Source organism: Delphinus delphis, chromosome 3 (assembly GCF_949987515.2).
Source record: "Delphinus delphis chromosome 3, mDelDel1.2, whole genome shotgun sequence".
NCBI classification, from domain to species: Eukaryota; Metazoa; Chordata; class Mammalia; order Artiodactyla; family Delphinidae; genus Delphinus; species Delphinus delphis.
Window position 1 is genome coordinate 4,902,553 of NC_082685.1, and position 19,461 is coordinate 4,922,013.

The 19,461-nt window shown below is 59.9% G+C and overlaps 2 protein-coding genes across 5 annotated transcripts in view; one reads left to right on the forward strand and one right to left on the reverse strand.

The window, feature by feature from the left end:
* Window positions 1–424: 424 nt before the first annotated feature.
* MPND (MPN domain containing) lies at window positions 425–11,242 on the forward strand. 3 transcript variants are annotated; one of them, XM_060007482.1, is made up of 13 exons: window positions 425–532; window positions 2,134–2,296; window positions 2,394–2,656; window positions 3,370–3,606; window positions 5,853–6,114; window positions 6,684–6,768; window positions 6,968–7,064; window positions 7,362–7,589; window positions 8,426–8,594; window positions 8,681–8,751; window positions 9,314–9,403; window positions 10,098–10,190; window positions 10,987–11,242. In XM_060007482.1, exons 2-13 carry the CDS (start codon window positions 2,290–2,292, stop codon window positions 11,071–11,073), a joined length of 1,689 nt encoding a protein of 562 aa, XP_059863465.1. In that variant the 5' UTR covers window positions 425–532; window positions 2,134–2,289; the 3' UTR covers window positions 11,074–11,242. The 3 variants fall into 3 exon arrangements, with proteins under 3 accessions (XP_059863465.1, XP_059863463.1, XP_059863464.1); XM_060007480.1 differs by lacking the exon at window positions 425–532 and having other exon boundaries at window positions 1,764–2,296; window positions 2,377–2,656; window positions 5,982–6,114; window positions 7,362–7,434; window positions 7,513–7,589; XM_060007481.1 differs by lacking the exon at window positions 425–532 and adding an exon at window positions 1,764–2,001.
* Window positions 11,243–11,423: 181 nt separating this feature from the next.
* Window positions 11,424–19,461, reverse strand: part of SH3GL1 (SH3 domain containing GRB2 like 1, endophilin A2) — a 32,222-nt gene continuing 24,184 nt past the window's right edge. Inside the window, exons 2-11 of one of the 2 annotated variants that reach the window (XM_060007484.1) lie at window positions 19,064–19,163; window positions 17,058–17,126; window positions 16,652–16,724; window positions 15,676–15,819; window positions 15,160–15,293; window positions 14,847–15,005; window positions 14,383–14,486; window positions 13,585–13,709; window positions 13,359–13,418; window positions 11,424–12,927 (exon numbers count right to left, since the gene is read on the reverse strand). In XM_060007484.1, the coding sequence (XP_059863467.1) occupies window positions 12,731–12,927; window positions 13,359–13,418; window positions 13,585–13,709; window positions 14,383–14,486; window positions 14,847–15,005; window positions 15,160–15,293; window positions 15,676–15,819; window positions 16,652–16,724; window positions 17,058–17,066 (1,005 nt within the window). In that variant the 5' untranslated portion in view covers window positions 17,067–17,126; window positions 19,064–19,163 and the 3' untranslated portion in view covers window positions 11,424–12,730. The remainder of the gene's footprint in view (window positions 12,928–13,358; window positions 13,419–13,584; window positions 13,710–14,382; window positions 14,487–14,846; window positions 15,006–15,159; window positions 15,294–15,675; window positions 15,820–16,651; window positions 16,725–17,057; window positions 17,127–19,063; window positions 19,164–19,461) is intronic. The other variant, XM_060007483.1, reaches the window with a different exon arrangement.

Here is a 19,461-nt window from a genome sequence, read left to right on the forward strand (position 1 = left end):
GGCAAGGTTATGTGGGAATAAACGGGCCAGTTTGAGCTCTGCTGAGTCTAAGGGGCTGGGGGATGCATAGTTGATGGCTAGCTCCTGGGTGGGTGGTGAGATGACTCCAAAAGGAGGTTTGGACTGGACACAAAGTGAGTGTCAATGAAATTTAACTATCAAGTTAAGAAGAAGAAAAAAGGGAATTTTATTTGAGCCAAACGGAGGATTATAACAGAGGAAGCAGATTCTCAGAAAGTGCTGAGAGCTGTTCTGCCTGTTAGAAGCTGAAGGCACATATACATATATTTATACATATATTTATATACACATATACACATATATATACATATATTTATTTGTTTGTTTGTTTGTTTATTTACGCTGCACCACGGGGCATGCGGGATCTTTAGTTCCCCAACCAGGGTGCGAACGCGCCCTCTCTGCGGTGGAAGCATGGAGTCTTAACCACTGGACCGCCTTGAGACAAAGGATCATACATCGAAATGATACTGATATTCTACATAAAGTTCACCAAGGATAGATAGTCCAGGTAAGCCCGTAAAAAGGGAGGAGCGGGCTTCTCTGGTGGCGCAGTGGTTGAGAGTCCGCCTGCCGATGCAGGGGACACGGGTTCGTGCCCCGGTCCGGGAAGATCCCACATGCCGCGGAGCGGCTGGGCCCGTGGGCCATGGCCGCGGAGCCTGCGCGTCCGCAGCCTGTGCTCCGCAACGGGAGAGACCACAACAGTGAGAGGCCCGCGTACCGCAAAAAAAAAAAAAAAAAAAGGAGGAGCAAATCATCCTGATCCCCTACAGAGCTGGGAAAGAACACTATTCTTTTAAGAAGTTACATTTACTGTTGAGTAGGCATTCCCATCTTCCCATGTTTGAGGATCACTGGTTAATGTGTAATGCAGATTGGGGAGAGAGGGAGGAAGGAGGTCCAAACAAACAGAGAATTTTGTTTACTTTTTCTTGTCCTGCCTTAAAATACAACTTTTATTTCATCATGAGTAATAATAATCATTCACATTGCCTAGCTCTTACTCTTTGTCAAGCCCTGGTCTTTAACAACTCTGAAGTAGGAATTATTATCCCCAGGAGGCAACAGGGAGGTGGAGACACTTGGTCAAAGTCACAGAGCTGGGAAGTGGTGCCGCAGGATTTGGAGCCAGGTCCAGTCTGATTCCAGATCATCCTGGCTGGACACCCCCGCCCCTAACAGCCTGTCCCCTTTTCCAAACCCGGGTCGGGTACACCCATATGCGGCTGAGCCCAGCCAAAGGTGCCCTGCAGCTTAACGGAGCCCCCACCCCGGGCTTTAAGCCCTGCGAGGGGCTGGTGAGTCCCAGCGCTGGGAGGTGGCCCTGCACCTCGGAGCGGAGGTCCCGGGACGGCGGCCACCGAGAAAAGAAAGGGCTGCAGCAGTGCGGCGCACTAGCTGGGCTCAGCCCACGAAGCGCTAGCGTTGGGTGGGGGGTGGAGGCCACGAGCCAGCTTTGACCCGCGAGCTGATTGGCTAGCTGAGGACAAGACCCTACAACTGATTGGATGCGTGAGGCCGGAGTCTCCTGCTGACTGCTAGAGGAGGAGCAGTTTAACACTGATTGGCTGGAAGGAATCCAGCCTCTACCGTCTATTGGCTGAAGATGAAATGACCCAGTTTTAATTGGTTGGCTGGCTCTGCTGTGATCCAATCATGGAATCAGTCGAGGGCCGCCGGGAAGGGTGGAAGTTAACCCTTTAGAGACTGCCGCCCGGCTTGGGCGATCTACAGTCGCGGCGGCGCGGGGCTGCTTCCCCATTCTATCCCGTAGCCCCAGGGCAGTGTGGCTCATTCTCCCGGACCTCAGTGTCTCCTCGGTCCCAACAGCCGAGGCCTGTGTGTCCCTCAATAGGAGTGGCCGCGGACCTCAATTTCCTCGGTCGACGTAGTGGGCTGAGCCACCCTTGTCCCCCAGCCCCAGGCCTCAATCCTGTAGGCTATGGCCTCGGGTGGAGTCATTGGTTCTCCGAAACCGTAAGTCCCCGGCCTTAGTTTCCCCAATGGTACCCTGAACTCTCGGCTACCAGCCCCCTCCCATGGAAGGTGGCCTCAGGCCTCAGTTTTCCGAATGGTCCCGGAGGATTGAGCCGCCGCCTCTTTCTCCAGCGTGTGCAAGCCGGAGGCCTGACTTTCCCCGCTCGCTCCTGCTGACCCGCCCACCGGCGGCGGCCAATGGCTGGGGCGCTTCCCGCTCGGGGCAGAGCCGCGTCACGTGCCGGGAAGAAAGCACCAGAGGCGCGCTGGGCGTGTGGCTGAGCGGCCATGGCAGGTACGGCGGGCCTGGCGGGGGGCCGGCAAGGCGCTGGGTGGGGTGGCTGGACCAGCTCGGGGTGCGAGGCCCCGCTGCAGCCTGTTGCTGCCCGCAGCTCCAGAGCCGCTGTCCCCCGCGGGCGGCGCGGGCGAGGAGGCGCCGGACGAGGACGAGGCGGAGGCCGAGGACTCTGAGCGGCCGGGGGCATCGGGTGGCGCGCGCAGCGGCGGCGGAGGCGGCGGCGGTGGCGGCGGGGCCGGGCCAGGGAGCTGCGGTGGCCCGGGGGGCGCGCTCACCAGGCGCGCGGTCACGCTGCGGGTGCTCCTCAAAGACGCGCTGCTGGAGCCCGGCGCCGGGGTGTTGTCCATCTACTATCTGGTGAGCACCCCCTAGCCGCATCCCATCCTAGCTGGTGCAAAAGGGGAAACCGGAGTCCAGTGTGCTTTCTTGCCGCAGGCCGAGCCCCGGTGTGGGGAGGGGAAACTGAGGTACGGAGCATCCTGACCCAGCACGAGCCCTTCTGGGCGGGAGAACATTGTTTACCAAATACTCCACTCAGAGAGGACACTAGTGCCTTCCTGACTGTGTGACCTCATTCAACCTCTCCGTATACCAGTTTTCCCATCTGTAGAATGGGATTTTCTTTCCTCCCATGGGGTTGCGTGAGGATTCAATGAATACAGTGCTCAGCAGTATGCCTGCTACACAGTAAGTGCTTTTTATAAGTGTTTGCTATTATTACTATTATTGTTACTGTTGTTGTGCTCTTTGTGAGTGGGAGCAATTTGTGAATTGAACACCTGCTGTGTGCCAGGCTGTGTTGGGTGTTAGGGACACAGCAGAGATCAAGACAGACCCTGTTCCTGCCCTTTGGGGCTCACAGTCCAGTGAAGGGAGGGGGTACAGTCATATAACTGGACAGTTCCAGTCCAGGCTGATCGGGATGGTACCTAAGCTGGAAGCCTTCCTGGAAGGAAGCAGGAAGTGGTTACCAAACCCTGGGAAGCGGCATGGGGTCAGGGAGGACTTCCCAGAGGAGGGGTCTTGATGGGTACCAGCTCTTGGGCCTAGCCAGCCCACTGTCACTGCAGGGGAAGAAGTTCGTGGGAGACCTGCAGCCCGATGGGAGGATTGTGTGGCAGGAAACGGGCCAGGTGTTCAACTCACCCAGCGCCTGGGCCACCCATTGCAAGAAGCTGGTGAACCCAGCCAAGAAGTCTGGCTGTGGCTGGGCCTCTGTCAAGTACAAGGGCCAGAAGCTGGACAAGTACAAGGCTGCCTGGCTCCGGCGAAACCAGCTCCATATACCTGCAGCTGCCGCCGATGAGGTGCGTCCTTCAGCCTCCCTGACTCACTGTTGGATAAGGAGTACCCAGAGAGAGGATGTTGGAGCTGGGGCCTTGAAGGATGAACAGGAGTTGGTCAGAGAAAGGTGAATGGAAGAGTTTTCCAGAGGAAGGGATAGCATATGCAAAGCCTTGTAGGCATGAAGCAACACATGCTGCTTAGGGAACCATTATTAGCTGATGCAGCTGGACATTCAGATGCCTTGGTAGCTGAAGGGGCTGGAGACATCAGCAGGGACCAGATCTGGGAGGGTCTTGAATGCCATGATAGTAATAGATATTCTTTGAATGTTCACCAGCTGGGTTGAACTTGGCCAAGGACCCTCTCTGGGTTCCTAGTCTTTTTCATATGTAAAATAGAGATGACAACGGTACCCAGGTGTATTACACACACACACCTGGTTGGCAAATCTTTAGGGCCACTGGCAGGCTGGAAACTCAGGCAAGAGTTGATGCTGCAGTCTTGAGGTAGAATTCCTTGTTTTCCAGGAAACCTTAGTTTTTGCTCTTAAGGCCTTTAAACTGATTGGATGAGGCCTACTGACATTATCAAGGGTAATCTTCTTTATTGAAAGTCACCTTATTGTAGATGTGAACCGCATCTACCCAATGCCTTCAAAGCAACACCTCGACTAGTGTTTGATTAAATAACTGGGTACTATATCCTAGCCAAGTTGACTTTTAAAACTAACTTTCACAGCATGCCATAGGGCTATTCATTCAGCAAGTATTTAGTAAATGCCACCTGTGTGCCAGGCCCTCTTCTAGGTGCTGGAGATAAAACAGATCAAAATGAGAAAAAATCTCTGCCTTCATGGAGAGAGAAACAAATAAGTCCACCTTACTGTACGTTGGCAGAAGTAAGCAGGGACAGGGGATGGGAGTGGTGGGAGGGTTAGGGTGGTCAGGGAAGGCCTCACTGAGAGGGTGACATTTGATCAGTGAACTGAAGGAGGGGAGGGAGGGAGCCATAAGGCTTTCTGGAAAACAGCACATGCAAAGGCCTTGAGGCTAGACTGTGGCTGGTGTTTTTGAGGAACAGTGAGGCTCCAGTGTGTCTGGAGCAGAGTGAGCAAGGGGCAGAGAGGGAGGAGGTGAGGACCAGGGCCGGCGGGGGGAGGACAGGGGCAAGTCGTGCAGGACATCATGGGCTGCGGGGTGGACTTGGGCTTTTACCCTGAGGGAGGTGGGAGCCCTGGAGGTCTGTGGGCAGAGGAGGGGGCGGGACCTGACTCAGGTGCTCACGGCCGCCCTCTGCTGGCTGCTGTAGGGTGTAGGGAGGACAGACTGGGGCCAGGGCGTGAGAGTAGGAGCCGGGGAATCGGGGTGCAGGTGATTGTACAGATCCAGGTGGCTGATGATGGGGTGGACCAGGACAGCCATTGAAGGGGGAGGAAGTGGGCAAGTTCTGGTTAATTCTGCAAGTGGATCTGATGGGATGTGCTGATGGATCTGATGTTGGTGTTAGGAGATGTTTTGTTCTGAGCAAGTGGGTAGACAGGATTGCCCTCATCAGAGATGTGGGGAGGAGCAGGTTTGGGGGGATGGTTGGGGCAGGGTGGCCATGTTGAGTGTGAACCCCCCACGAGGAGATGTCAAGGAGCAGCTGGACCCCAAGTCAGGAGCTCAGGAGAGCCCCAGGCTGGAGTCAGGACTGTGGGCAGTTGTTCAGGGGGCAGATGGGGTTGGAGGCCACCCAGGAGGGATGTGGGTGGGGAAGGAAAGAGGCCCGAGGACCCAGCCCTGGGCCAGCGAGTGAGATGGGGGAGAATAATGGGGTCCAGGAGAGGTGGGAGGGAAGCCAGGTGAGTGGGGGGCTCCCTGAGGAGTTTCTGGGAGGAGAGGAACAGACCCGGGCAGACGCTGCCAAGAGGGGGGCAGGGGGACAGAGACTGAGATGTGACCATTGTGTTTGGACACAGAGAGGTCACCTCGGCAAGGTTTCTTGAGAGAGCAGGGGGAGAGGTTATTGAGAGAATCTGGTAAAATAATCCATGCAAAGTGCTGGCTTGCTTGCTGGATGAATGGAGCAACAGGGCATATGCTAAATGCTTTGCACGCATTCTCATTTCACCCTTACGCCACGCCTGTGGGGCTGGAGGTCATTGTGCCGTTTAACAGATGAGGAGACTAGAGCCCGAAGTCTGTTTGTAATAGGCAGAGGCGGGATTCGAACTTGCGAGGCTAGTCCACAGCCTAGATTGTTTCTGCTCACTCCCTCCCTCTAGTGGGCACCTGGGGCAACGACAGGAACCGAAGGCTCAGGCCAGCCAGAGGTCTCTGTGGAACTTGCCGGGAGGGTAGGGAGCAGCCAGCTGAAAGTCCCGTCGCTGTCCCCCCAACCCCGACCCCGCCAGAGCCCGGCCAGCGAAGGAGAGGAGGAGGAGCTAATGATGGAGGAAGAGGAGGAGGAGGTTCTGACAGGAGCCTCAGCGGAGGACAAGAGTCGGAGACCACCGGTGAAGGGCCCCTCGGAGCCTGTCCACCCTGGTGAGAGGTGGGGGGAGGAGGGGAGGAGGAAGGGCAGGAGGCCGACGGAACTCAGGTGGGGGAGGAGGCTGGGGGCAAGTCTGGCCTTTCTTTTCCTTAGAGCCCCCAAGATGCCTGGCTGACTTCCCAGCCCCCGTTGCCTAATTTCACTCTCACTGCCTGACTTCTTTAAGCTCTAATACTACATTTCTTGGTCCCACTGCCCAGTTTCTTTATCTGCTGCCGGATTTCTTCACCATGCCGCCTGATTTCCTTGCTCCCCCGTAGGATTTCTTTGCCCTGTTGCCTGATTTCTAGCCCTGCCGCCTGATTTCTTTGACCCGTTGCCTGGTCCTCACCTGACTTCCTGAGCCCTTCATCTGAGTTTTTAAATCTCTTCTGCCTGATTTGTTAACCTGCCGCCTGATTTCCCAGTCCACCTGCCTGATTTTTAAGGCTGCCCCTGGAGTGGTTTTTTTTGTTTTTTGTTTTTTTCTTTCTCCGGCTGCCTGGTCTTCATTTTCCAGTTTCTGGCTGGGGAAGGAACTGACGCTGCCTTTTTTTTTTTCTCTTACCCCCCAACCCCGCAGAGGCCACGCCCCCAGGGAAAAGGGTGGAAAACAAGATCCGGGTGCCTGTGCGCTACTGCATGCTGGGTAGTCGAGACTCTGCCAGGTCAGATATACCCCATGCCTGCCGGGACCCTCACCCCCATCGGTGTGAGCTCTTGCCGGTGTATGGGGAACAAAGGCAGGGGTAGGGTGGAGACAAGGCCTCAGGTCCGAGCTGGATGTGGGCAGCTGGGGAGCCAGCGTGGGGGTGAGGAAAGGGCCTGGGGGTTCCTGAGGCTGTGGAACCCTCCTGGCTCCTTCAGGAACCCGCACACCCTGGTGGAAGTAACATCCTTCGCAGCTATCAACAAGTTCCAGCCGTTCAACGTGGCCATCTCTAGCAACGTGCTGTTCCTGCTGGTGTGTGCCCAGCTCCTACTTTGCCCCTTAGGGGTCAGGGGCTCTCAGGCCTGGGCAGGGGGTGTCCCCCCACCCCACCCCCCACCAGAGGATCCCTGGAAGGTCGGCTCCATGAGAGCAGAGACCTTGTCTGCTCTGTTCACTACCGGTGAACAGTAGGCACTCAATCAATGTCTGAATGAAGAAGGAGGTGGGTGGGCTGACCCCGTCACAACGCAAGGGCCCTGGCCCTCAGGACGGCCTTGGGGCGGCGGTGCGCAGTCTGAGCGGGTCTTCCATTGTCCCTCCCCTCCCCAGGACTTCCACAGCCACCTGACCCGCAGCCAGGTCGTGGGGTACCTGGGCGGCCGCTGGGACATCAACAGTCAGAGTGGGTATTTGGGGCCTGTGGGCAGGGGGGTGTTTGGGGCTGGGGTCGATGTCCATGCCTTCTCCCGCCTCCGTGCAGTGCTCACGGTGCTGAGAGCCTTCCCCTGTCGGAGCCGGCTGGGGGACGCGGATACCGCGGCCGCCATGGAAGAGGAGGTGAGGGGGCGCACGGTGACTCGGCGTTCTGGGGAGGGCTGGCGTGGACACAGCTGTCCTGGCTACCGCGTCTTGGCGCCTAGCACCGTGTCGCCACTCAGCAAGGGTGCAAATGGGTGTGTGTGACCTCCGGTCCCCTCACCTGTGACCCCCACCCTCATACTTCCTTCTGTACAGACGCCGCCGCCGGCCCCTTCCCCTCTGAGCCTGTCTGGCACCTGGTAAAGGCCCGATAAGTATTAGCTGCCGTCCTTAATGTTTTCATAGGGTGCTTAGTACGCGCCTGCGCTCCACACTCACCTTGTCACAGGGCACAGAATGCGTGTGGATTGGGCGCGCACATGTTTCTCCGCCCACTTCTTCCTTTCTCTTTACCCTATCTCTTGATTTAACTATTGATTGAGCGCCTACTATGTGCCGGGAATTGTTCCTTGAGCTGAGGATACAGCAGTGAGCAAAATAACCTTTTATCTTAGATTTATGTGAGGAGCATCTTTGTTTTTTTGGGGGAGGTCGCACCACTTGGCTTGCGGGATCTTAGTTCCCCGACCAGGGATTGAACACCAGGCCCCGGGCAGTGAAAGCGTGGAGTCCTAACCACTGGACCGCCAGGGAATGTAGCAGCAACTTTTTAACGTTATTTGTTGACTGTCCCCCACCCCCCCACTGGACTAGCTGAGGGTGGAGCAGGGTGTGTCTGCGTCACTGCTGTGCCCTCAGGCCTGGTACACAGCAGGCGCTCATTAAATGCTGGCCGCGTGGGGCTGGATGGGTGCCAGGCACGTGAGCGCACTAGGGCTGCTACAGCCCCCGGCCCCGTGCGTCTCTGCCCCCAGATTTACCAGAGCCTGCTCCTGCGGGGCCTGTCCCTGGTAGGCTGGTACCATAGCCACCCGTACAGCCCGGCCCTGCCGTCGCTGCAGGACATCGACGCACAGATGGACTACCAGCTGCGGCTGCAGGGCTCCAGCAATGGCTTCCAGCCCTGCCTCGCCCTGCTCTGCTGTGAGTCCCGGGAAGGGGCGGGCGTGGGGCCCCAGAGGGCCACCGCGCCTCCATGCCCAGCCCCTTCTCTCTCTCTCCTCCCCCAGCCCCTTACTACTCTGGTAACCCGGGCCCAGAGTCCAAGATCTCGCCCTTCTGGGTGATGCCGCCCCCTGAGGTAGGCGGGGCTGCTGGGGGGAGGCCTAGGGCTGGGAGGCATGGGCGGGGCCCTGTGTGGGTGTGGGAGGGGTCAGGAGGCCTTGTTAGCTGCAGGAAGCCAGTACTCTGGTTCCGGGCTCATCTGGGGAGCTGGGGTCTGCTCTCATCTGTGAAATGGGAACATAATCATTGTTCTGAGGCTGTGGGTGTGAGGACTGTTGAAAAGGTGGGTGCTCTGCCTGTAGCATGCTGCTTTTGCACCAAGGTAGCCTCCTTCCTGAGCCCTGTCTGGTTTCATTCCCCAAGTCCATCTCGGGGTCAGAAATCAGCTTTAGAAAGGAATTCCGGAGCCATGGCCACTCCTGTGTGTGTGGTGGGGTGGGTGCCACCCTGCCTCCCTGGTCGCATTGCTGGGTTCCTTTAAGGTCTCGCGCGGCTCTGGATCTGATCTGAGTGCGGAGCCAGGCCTGCAGTATCAATTCTCTGACTCCCAGCCCTGGGCACTTCCTGCTGTGCTCTGCCATCTTGGAGGGGGGCCGGGTTGGGGGTAGCTAGTGGTGACTGCCATGTGTCTCTGCCAGCAAAGGCCCAGTGACTATGGCATCCCCATGGACGTGGAAATGGCCTACGTCCAGGATGGCTTCCTGACTAATGACATCCTTCATGAGATGGTGAGTCCACTGCCGCGTGAGGTGGGTGGGGGTGGGGTGGGTGCCCTGGGAGGAGCAGGTGGGAGATGAGGGCGCCCAGCTGGATGGACATGACACTGTAGGACTTGGGAAGCGCTGGCTGAACGGGCCACATCAGGGCCCAGTCAGGCTCCTCTTCTGCTCCTGAAAATCACGGGCTCTTAGGATCAAGTCCCAGATCCTTGCCTCAGCCCCTCCTACCTCTCCCCCCTCGCCCTCCTGGCTGTTCTGGAACATGCTAGGGACGTTCCCACCTTGGGCCTCCGCAGCTGCCAGGGATTCTCCAAGTGGGGACACGTGAGAACCTCAGGTGTTACTCGGACGAATAGCGAGCAGGCACGTAAACAAACGGAGCTAGTTCGTCACACCTGTGACTTCACTGATGTTACTGCTCTGGCTAAGGCTACACCGTGGAGCCATGTCAGGACCGGGGCAGGTATAAAGAATCACATTCAGTGTGCCTGCTGCTTCTGCAGAAGTTGTCTCCCCCTCCAGGGGGCCCTCCTGCCAAGCCCCTAATTTCTTCAGGACCTGGGTAACGTCTACATGCCACACTGCATTAGACTAGAGGCCCCCCGAGGGGTGGCAGCAGTGTCTGTCCCACTCGCTAATGTATCCTGAGTGCCTGGCCCGGGAAGTGCGGTCGCAGGGGCTCACCTGCCCCACCGTTCCTTAGATGCTGCTGGTAGAGTTCTACAAGGGCGCCCCTGACCTCGTCAGGTTCCAGGAGCCTTGGAACCAGGAGCACACCTACCTCGACAAGCTCAAGGTAAGACTCATGCTGAGTCCTGTGCAAACCCCTCCTTTTATAAAGATCTCTGGGAGCCCCGGGGACCCCCCCCCCCCCCACTGAATATATTCGTGGGCAGCTTGAAGAGAAGTGAGTTCTTACCTGGGCCTATACAAAAATACTTCAGTCAGAAATGAATGCTACCAAAGAAAAGCCGTGTTTTATCACATGGAGGTGGTGACGCTGGTGGACATCACCATCGACATGCAGATGAAAATGCAAAAGCCCCGTAGACCTCATCACCCCTGGGACGTCCCAGCTGGAGACGCTGCTCTGGGCCCTGCTTCTCCCGGGGCGCCCATGGAGGTGCAGGAGGGGTTCTGAATCTTAAGCAGCAGCAAAGCTGAACCGAGCAGAGCGGCTGGTGCTGGGAGTGGGTTTGTCTAGCCCGCTGGTCCTACCGCTGGTAAACGGGACGTGTCGGCAGGGGCTCCGCATATTTCCTGCCTTAGAGTCGTTCTCAGAAGACACTACCCACTCCGCTTTGCAGAGAAATAGCTTCACACGTTTGCTTGTTTTGTTCACACTTAACAGTGACCAGGGCTTAAAGCTGCCACTGGTTACCTCCCAGACTGGTGCTAGGTGGGTGGGGTGGCCTCGGCACACGAGGGGGGCGCGTGTAAGAGCAGGATTTGGGAAGTGTGGAGGAACCTCACCCCCAAAGGACGACGTCCCCAGGCCTCGAGGTGTGGCTTCAGGGACACGGCTGCGTGCTTGGGTTAGGAGAGCCCCCTGGCAGGCTGCAGCCCTGAGGCATCAGGCCTCCTTATTTCAGATCTCCCTGGCCAGCAGGACGCCCAAGGACCAGGGCCTGTGCCACGTGCTGGAGCAGGTTTACAGCGTCCTCAGGCAGGGGAGCTGAGAGCACCAGCCTCCAAGGACCAGGGAAGCCTTTGGTCAGATGCGGCTCCCCGAGGCTCTGCGTGAGGGGAGTGGGCCCAGGGCCTTTGTGCTGCTTCGTTCCTGTGTGACTGAGGTGTGTGACGGCAGGGGCTCAGATAATAAAGGAGAAACAGCCTAGGCATGTGTCTCACGGATTCAGGAGGGGTTGCTGTCCATGCAGCCGTAGCTATGGGGAGGGGCCGTGCTGGCGACTGGGCGGATGACAGCCGTCCCTCCCAGGCTCTCTGTGGGCTGGTGCTCATGTGGGCCCCACCCTGGCTGGAGACCCCTTCGAGAGGGCCCACCCTGCACCACAACCAGGCAAGAGACTGTAGAAAGAGACATTTAATACTTTTTAAAAAAAAATCAGGATTACATTTTGATCTGCCCTAGGCTGGGATGGCTGTCTCTCCTCCAGGTACTGGTGACCAGGGGCCTCTTGGAGGAGCAGGGAGGGCCTGGTGTCCTTGGGGGCTTTACCGGGTCACCAGAGGAGGGGAATGTGAACCAGGCCCGGGGTCCCCTGTTTAGCCAAGTTTTGGATTAGGCAAGAGGGGAAGTGGGTGCAGGGCTGGGGCCCTGCTGGTCTGGGCAGCTGCCTACCTTGGTCTGGAGGAGACGGCCTGGGCCACTGTCCAAAGAGGGTATGGTGGCTGGCTCACCAGGGTGGTGCCCGTGACTCCCCCAAGGGTCCCAGCAGCCAGGGGTCTGGGAACATTCACTTAACAAAGCCTTTGTGCTTGACCTTCCACATAGTGGAGGCTGGGCTCCCGTGGTCGCATGTATGTGTGTAGGCTGGGCTCCCGTGGTCATGTGTGTGTGTGTGTGTGTGTGTGTGTGTACACGCACGTGCACGCTGGCAGCTTGTGCCAGAGATGCTCCATGTGCTTGGCTTGGGATGCGGTGGTGGGCCCGGGTGTTTGGGGCTTAGTGCCCTGCAGGGGGGAGATGGCCTGTCTTTAGGGGCCCTGGCTCCTGAGAAGCCCAGGCTCGTCTTTCCCCAAGTCCCCAGCCAGAAGAAAGGGGTGAAACCCTTCCAGGAAGGTGGCATCTGTAGGCACTCAGGGGCCTAGGGAGCTCTGGAGGGGGCTGGTAGTGTCCGGGGGGAATTTAAAAGCAGGGTGGCGAGTCTCAAACGGGTCTCGCCCAGACCACCCCATCACACCGATGTTCAGTCCTATCCCGTTAAGGGCAGGTCTCCGGGCAGGGCTGGATGGAGGTGGGAGAGGATGCGTATGCGTGTGTGTGTGTGTGAGTGAGAGAGAGAAGAGAGGAGAGAGAGAAGGGGGGCCCACCTTGAGTTACCAGTCCCTGGAGGGGTGGGAGCAGTTAGTGTTTCTAAGAGCACCTTAGTGTGAGCCTCCTGGGGCGGGGCGGGCGGAGCTGGGGGGGCAGAGTTGTGAGCAGCAGGAAGGAGGAACACTGCCCAGCCCCCAAGACGGCCACGTGGAGTGGGGAAGGGAGCCCCCACCACCGGGGGTGAGCACTAGTGTAAACAGGGGCCCCGCTGCCCTGGGGCTGGATCAGGCCCAGAGTGGGCCGCCCCGCAGGCTGTGAGCACTGCCCAGCTGCGGGGGCCCGTGGAATGCAGAGATCTGGATGGAGGGGCGGCGGGCCGACACACCATGGAGACGCGGTCACTGGGGCAGCGGCACCAGCACCTCCACGTAGCTGAGGGGGAAGAAGCCAGACTGGCCGTGGAGCATGCCCTCATACCAGTTCTCGTCGATCTGATTGGTCAGCGTGATGATGTCGCCCTCATGGAAGCCCAGCTCCCCATCGTTCTCAGGCTCAAAGTCGTACAGGGCCTTGCAGCTCGGCTGGTCCAGGGGCGCTGGGGGCAGGGGGAGGTCCAGGCTGTCACCTGCCCCTGTGGGGGCGCAGGGGGATGTCGCCTCCTCTCCCCTCCCCCCCACCCCTTTGTCCTGCCTACTCACTGCTCCTTGCTTTCCCCCAAGGAGAGCCGCTCTCCCCCCTGTGGCCCCCACTGCTATCAGGAGGAGCCAAGTGACAAGGGGAGGGAAAAGGGCTCTGTGAGTCGTCACCAAAACGCTCCTGGGAGGAGCTGGGGACACCCAGTGGCATCAGGGTGATAGTGACCAGAAGCACACAGCTCTCAGGGTACCACTTGGAACAGAGGGAAGCCCAGCTCCACTTCTACCAGAGAAGGGGTGGAGAAGGACCCTTGGGGCACAGATTAGCAGGCGGCATCATAAACCGAGGCAGGGGCACGGGGCAGGGCCTGGGCCCCTTGGGGACACTCACGCATGCTCCTGCTGCTGGGGGTCCGGGTGGGCTTGTCGGAAGATCGGAAAGATGACGAAGCTGCTTGCAGACAAAGAACAGAGGTGGGCTGAGAATGCTGGCGTGGGGCCTGGTGCCCATCCTTGGGGCTCCTTGTGCAGAGAACTGGCCCTGCGGTTGGATGGGTGGTGGGCTAGGGGCTCCCCCGAAGAGGCCTGGGGCAGAGTGGTGCCCTCTCCTCCATTACCTGTGATCTTGGGGGCCGTGGCACAGGGGAAGCCCCCGTTGGACTGCTCAGGCTCTCCGAGGTCCAAGGGCTCCCGGGGCTTGGGCTTATACTCCCGCTTGGGGCGCGAAGAGGCTTCGCGCATCCTGCATGTGGAAGGACGCCTGTGAGCGACTGCAGGGCACCTGTTGAGCCCTCGCGTGTCGAGGTCAGGGAACAACGCCTCCAACCCCAGCTATTTATGCTGCTGCCTCGGGACTCGGGATGCACGTGGGAGGTGGCGAGAGGGGGGCCCCCAGGCATATCTCCAAGGCTGCCTACAGGCCTGATCCTACTGCACCCAGAAGCCTCCTCGGCAGTGGCGGCTGGGGAGCTGGTGCCCAACAGATACCCACCCCTCACCAGGGAACCACCGCCCACCGGGGCTTCCCTTCTTAGCCCCTGGACGCTGCTGACTGCAAGATGGCCCTTGGAGACAGGGAAAGAGAGGAAGGGGCTCCCCAGGGGCAGGGCTGGCCAAACCCTCTCCCCACAGGACATCCCAAGCCTCTCCTCTGGGGACCAGGATGAGCATGATGAGGTCCTGCTCCCTCCTGGGACCCCCGCCCCGACTCATGCAGCCTGGGATTCTTTCTGAAAAGGAAGTAACCCCGCTGCTCTGGAAGGAACGTGTCACAGTGGGGCTGGGTTGTCCAGGGGCGGGGGCGGCCCACGGGTCCCCCAGGGCTGCCCTGGCAGCCGCAGCACCCAGCCACCGGGCCCCCCAGCCAGCAGGGTGGGCCGGGGCTCCCGCGGGGAAGGCCAGGGGGCCAGGCCCACCTTCGCTTGAGCTTGTCAGCCAGCTCATCCAGGATCTGCACAGCCTGCCGGTGGTAGTCCAGTTGGGCATCCACCAGGGCGGAGAGCTGGCTCACCTGCTCGATCTGCAAGGGACCAGCCAGGGCTGAAGAGCTGCCCTCCTTCTGGCCCCCATCTCTGGCTGCCTCCTGCAGGAAGCCTTCCCAGATTGTTCCAGACGTGGGCCCAGCCCCCGCCTGACCCTTGAGCTGCAGCCGGAGGAGGGTGAAGGGCCTGAGGAGACCCCAAAGCCTCAGTGGGCCAGTGGCTTCCTGTGGGCCTCCTGTTCCCCCTTCCTTCCCTTCACACCCTGAACAGGCTGCCCACTGGCACTGGGAAGTGGGCACCGCCGCTGGGCTCGTGTCTCAGGGGCTCCCTCAGAGTGGTCCCCGGCAGACCGGTGTGGTGGGTGCACGCGGGGAGGGGCTCAGGGCCTACACACGTACGTCAGTCTCCAGGAGGTTGTGCATGCTGGTCTCGGCCACCTCCTTGGACTCCTCAAACTTCTCCATGGCCTGGCGCAGCTCCTCATCAGGGATCTTGCCCTGCCGCTTCTTCTTGTAGTCAAAGTCCAGGCGGCGGCCCTCCAGCTTCTTCAGGTGGTGCTGGGGGCCGGGACGAGGGTCACACCGCGTGCCTGGGACCTCGGGGAGGGCCACCTGATGCCCTGCAGCCCTTCCCGCTGGGAAACCCGGCCTGGGCTGTATGTGTGGGGGGAGGGGGTAGGAGCGAGGGTGGGCCTGGAGCGGCCCCGCATACCTGGATCTCCTTCAGGTCCTTGTCGCACAGGTTCTGGAGGGGATCGATGAAGTTCTGCTTTACCTCTATGTCCAGGGAGTCCTTCACCTCAGCCAGGCGCTTCATGGACTCCCCGGCATCCAGCAGGGCATCGCCTGGGGAGAGGATGGGGTGGCGGAGGAAGCCGTCACAGGAGGCCTTGGCCTGCGCGGCCGAGGCACACCCCACGGCCAAGGACCTGGACACCAAAACAGAGAACGAAACAAGGGACCCTTAAGTCTGACCAGGAACCACGGGGGCCGGTGGTGACAGGTGTTCACGAGCCGCCCTCCCACCTCTTGGAAGGCACCCAGGTCCACCGTGGGCCGGGAGGGTGGCTTTTGCATGGCCGTGATGCTGTAGGCAGCCCTCGTCCAGGGGACCAGCCACCCTGGAGAAGATCCTCAAGCTACGGGGAAGTGCCAGCCTGCTGGCAGCAGAGACTCTGGCCCCAAGCTCTCAGGCCCGCCCCCGCCTCCAGCCTCCCCAGGGCCTCACCGAAGTTGGACTCGCCGCCCAGCTCCTTCCCATGGCGGATCATGCACTCGCCCAGCAGGCCCTCCGACTGCGGGTAGCCAGGGTTCTTCACCTGCCCTCGGATCTTGGACACCGTGTTGAGCATCGTCAGCTTGGCCCGCGAGGCTAGAAGAGGGCGGGGCCGGGTGGGTGTGGTCTCTCAAGGAGCCACCAGACTGCCAGCTGCCCCCCTCTGCCCGGGTGCTTGTTTATTTCTGAAGTGCTCCCTCGGCCTGAGGAACCAGAGCGTGAGAAGAACCTCCTGAAGAGACGTCCCCCCGCTGCTCTGGTCCTCGTGCAGGAGTACTGGCAGTGGGCAGGAGAGGGGGCCAGCTCCTCGAGACCCCCAGAGAAGCGGGGTAGGCAGGTAGAGGTGTGGACAGGCACAGGTGCCCCAGTGCAGACCTCTACCGGGGGCGGGAGGTGAGGGGCGTGCCTGCACCTCTGCCAGCTCCAGTCTGTCCTCAGCGAAGGCCTCAGGTGGACACAGCTGCTTTTGCTGCCTGTCCTGCATCCTCTGCCTTTCACTACAGGAACCAACATTTGGATTTTTCTCCAGGAAAAGTCCCTGCCTCCCTCTCAGCCTCGGAGACCCCACCTCATGCTCCAAAGACAGGCTTGTGGCTGGGGCCTGGCACCTGATTCAAATTGGTCCAAAGAGTTGACTGGGGGGAAAAGATGCCCTTTTCTGCTGGGACCATTAGCTCTAAGGATAATTTAAGGCTAGGGTTGCCGTGAAAAGCGAGAGCTGACAGATAAAGCAGAAAGGAAACGCATGACCCTGAAGACATCCTTTGGATGCCTGGATCCAGCCATGCCTGAACCTGCCTAGCCCTGGGCATTTCAGTTCTGTGGGCCCACGCACTGCTTCTTCATGCTCCGGTAACCAGAAGATTCTGGACTGACAAGAGACCCGAGGAGCTGGGGGCAGACCCCTTGCAGCTGGCTGGTGCCCTACCTGGGTTGGGCTGCAGATACTCGATGGTTCTGGCCAACACTTCTGTCACGGCCTTGCTGGTAACATCCACCTTCTGTAAAGGGAGTCCACGTGTAGGGTTTTGAAACCATCAGGGCGTCTGAGGCCAAACCAGGAGCACCTGGACAGCCCTTGCCCTGGTCCCAGTTCCCCAACCGCCTCAGAGCCCACGCAAGAACTGCCCGCTGCTTCTGGGGGCCGCCTCGCCTCCCTGCCTCCTTGCTGTTGGCTGTGCTGTGCCCCTGCCACTGCCTGCTCTGGGCTAGGGGGAGGCCTGCGACCCGCCTAGACCCTTCCGGTAGGTCTCGCCTCCCCCCGGGCGCCAGGGCCGGGGCCTATGGGGGCTGGTAACACTGCCAGCGTTAGACAGGCATCCCTCTCCTGTTACCTTCTCCATCTCTTTGAAGTCATCGTCCAGCTTGGTCCCTTCAGCCCCTCCGACCTTCTCACTGACCAGCTGGGGAACGAAAGGAGGGAAGAGAGTGTGAGCCTCAGAGGAGGAGGGTGAGGGCTCAGGCATCCACGATGGCTTCCCAGGGATGCTGAACGTGGCAGCCAATGGCAAAACGGGGAGCCAAACGAGCTCCTGCTCCAAACCCACATACTCCTGCAAACCCAGGGCCGGGGGCTCCTCCGGCCGGAAGCCTACCCTGGCTGCGCCCACCCGGTCAGGCTGCGCTGGCAGCTCCGCAGCCCCCAAGAGGGTCCCCCACCCCTGCGGAGTTGTGCAGACTGTCCAGGTCCCCCTCACAGGGCCGCGGGGCCCACACCCGGACGGGGCTGCTGTGGTTCAGGGAGACGCCAAGGCTCACGGAAGCCCCTTTGCTCAGGGAACTGTGGCCTCCCTTTCCCACTGAACTCCTGCCTCTCTGCGAAGGACTCTCGGGGACCAAGGGTCTGCACGCGCCAGGGGCACCTCTGAGAGGCGAACAGGTCCTGAGGCCAAATGAACATGAGGACTGCCATGGGACAAGCGCCGAGTGGGAGCGAAGACCTGCCCCACACGGGCCAACTGTGGTGCCCAGAAGTCACTTCTTGCGTGCACGGGTGTGAACACACACAAACACACACACAATTTCCTGGTGGCCAGCAGCAGTCTTTGCCCACTTGTCAGGACCACTCCCGGGGCTCCTGAAGGCACCCTAACCCTAACCCTAACCTGTGTGGTCTTGGGCCATCAGCTTCACTGGGCCTCAGTTTTCACCTCTGTAAAATGGGGTGACAGGTGTGCACTCACCAAGCTGTGGCCAGGCTGCCGTAGGCTGTGTGCAAGTGTGTGCTCTGGGGTACTCCTGCGACACCCATGCTGCCCACACCGATGACTGCTGTTACTTTCCCCACGCATCTTGGTTCTCCAGGGGAACCACAGAACTGTAGGGCAGACCTAGCCTATAGGCCTTTATCCCTGCCTCTCCCCCCGGGGGTCAAGGGGAGTCTGGGGGGAGCTGCATGCCCCTGCAAGTCAGTGTTCTCATGGCAGCTGCACCCCGGGAGCCCAGGAGGGGATGGGGCACAGAAAGGAAGCAGGGCTGGCTCAGGGCCCCTCCACCATGCACCAGTATCTGGGGGACCTCCAAGGGCAGGCAGGGGCTGCCCTCCCATTTCTGACTTTATAAGGAAAGACCCTGGTCTCTCCTAGGTGTTTCTGGGGTGTTATACTTTATTTCATGGGGCAGTTTCACTTCTTTTGATTATGGTAAAACAGGACGTTCTCAAATTCAGTGGTTGCCAGAGGGAAATGAGTTAGGTGTCTGATGTGAGACAAGACACTTCTGGTGAACTGAAAGGGTAGCTGAAGTGCTGGGGCTCAAAAACCACACTTTCCGGGCCGAGGGCCTGCTCAGTACAGGGGACATGGGCGCCCCCAGGGAGCAGCCCCTGCTGGCGGGGACTACATCCTTTCTCTGAGGGGAGAGGGCACAGGCAGACCCCACAGCCTCTTCCAGGCCCTCCAGGAGTGTCACCTCCCCATCTTCCCTGGGAGCCCTCTGACAGCTCCCATGTGGGGCCTCCTTGCTCTGGCACCTGGGGGGCTGTGCTGGGAACATCTGGGTCCCTACCAGTCTCCTCGCCCTACCCCCACCTGGGAGCTTCAAGCTCCAGTCCCTCAGGCTGATTTGCCCCAGGTCCCTTCTCTCCAAGGCCCACAGTCCGGAACTGGCACAAGTGGATGAAAGGATGACAAAAGGCCAAAAGGGAAAAGTGGGAAAAAGCAAGCCACATGCCAACCACAGCAAGAGCATCAGCAAAGGGAGGCTGTGCTGAGTGCTGGGCTGTGCTCCAGAGGAGGGGCCTGGGGAGCCCCCAGGAGGAGGCCGGAGGGCGGGGAGTGCCCCATCTGTGTGGGAGGCCAGGACTCTGCCGCTCAGTCCTGCTCGGGGACCCCGCACACACCTTTTCGGGGCCGGCAAGAGCAGCAGCACCGCCATGGAAGTAACACCTTCACGTGTAGCGTCTGCATCCAGCACTCCCCACAACTGACGGTGTTCCCCGGCTGCGGGAGAGGAAACTGAGGCGCAGCCCTGGCAGGGGCCCCGCGGGCTGAAGCCCACTCTTCTCTCTGCAGCTGCCGCCCCCCCACCCCCCACTCCGGCCCGCAGTGCAGAGGGGCTGGCCCCGTCAGCCAAGGCACCCCCCCCGGGGTGGGGGAGGCAGCAGAGGGGGTGGGTGAGCGCTGCCCACTCTCCGGCAGGGCCGTGACCACGGCGGTGTGGAAATCATGGCCTCCTGGGCCTGCCCAGCTGGGTGGGAGCCTGAGTCACCAGCAGTGGGCCCACACTGGCTGCCACTGT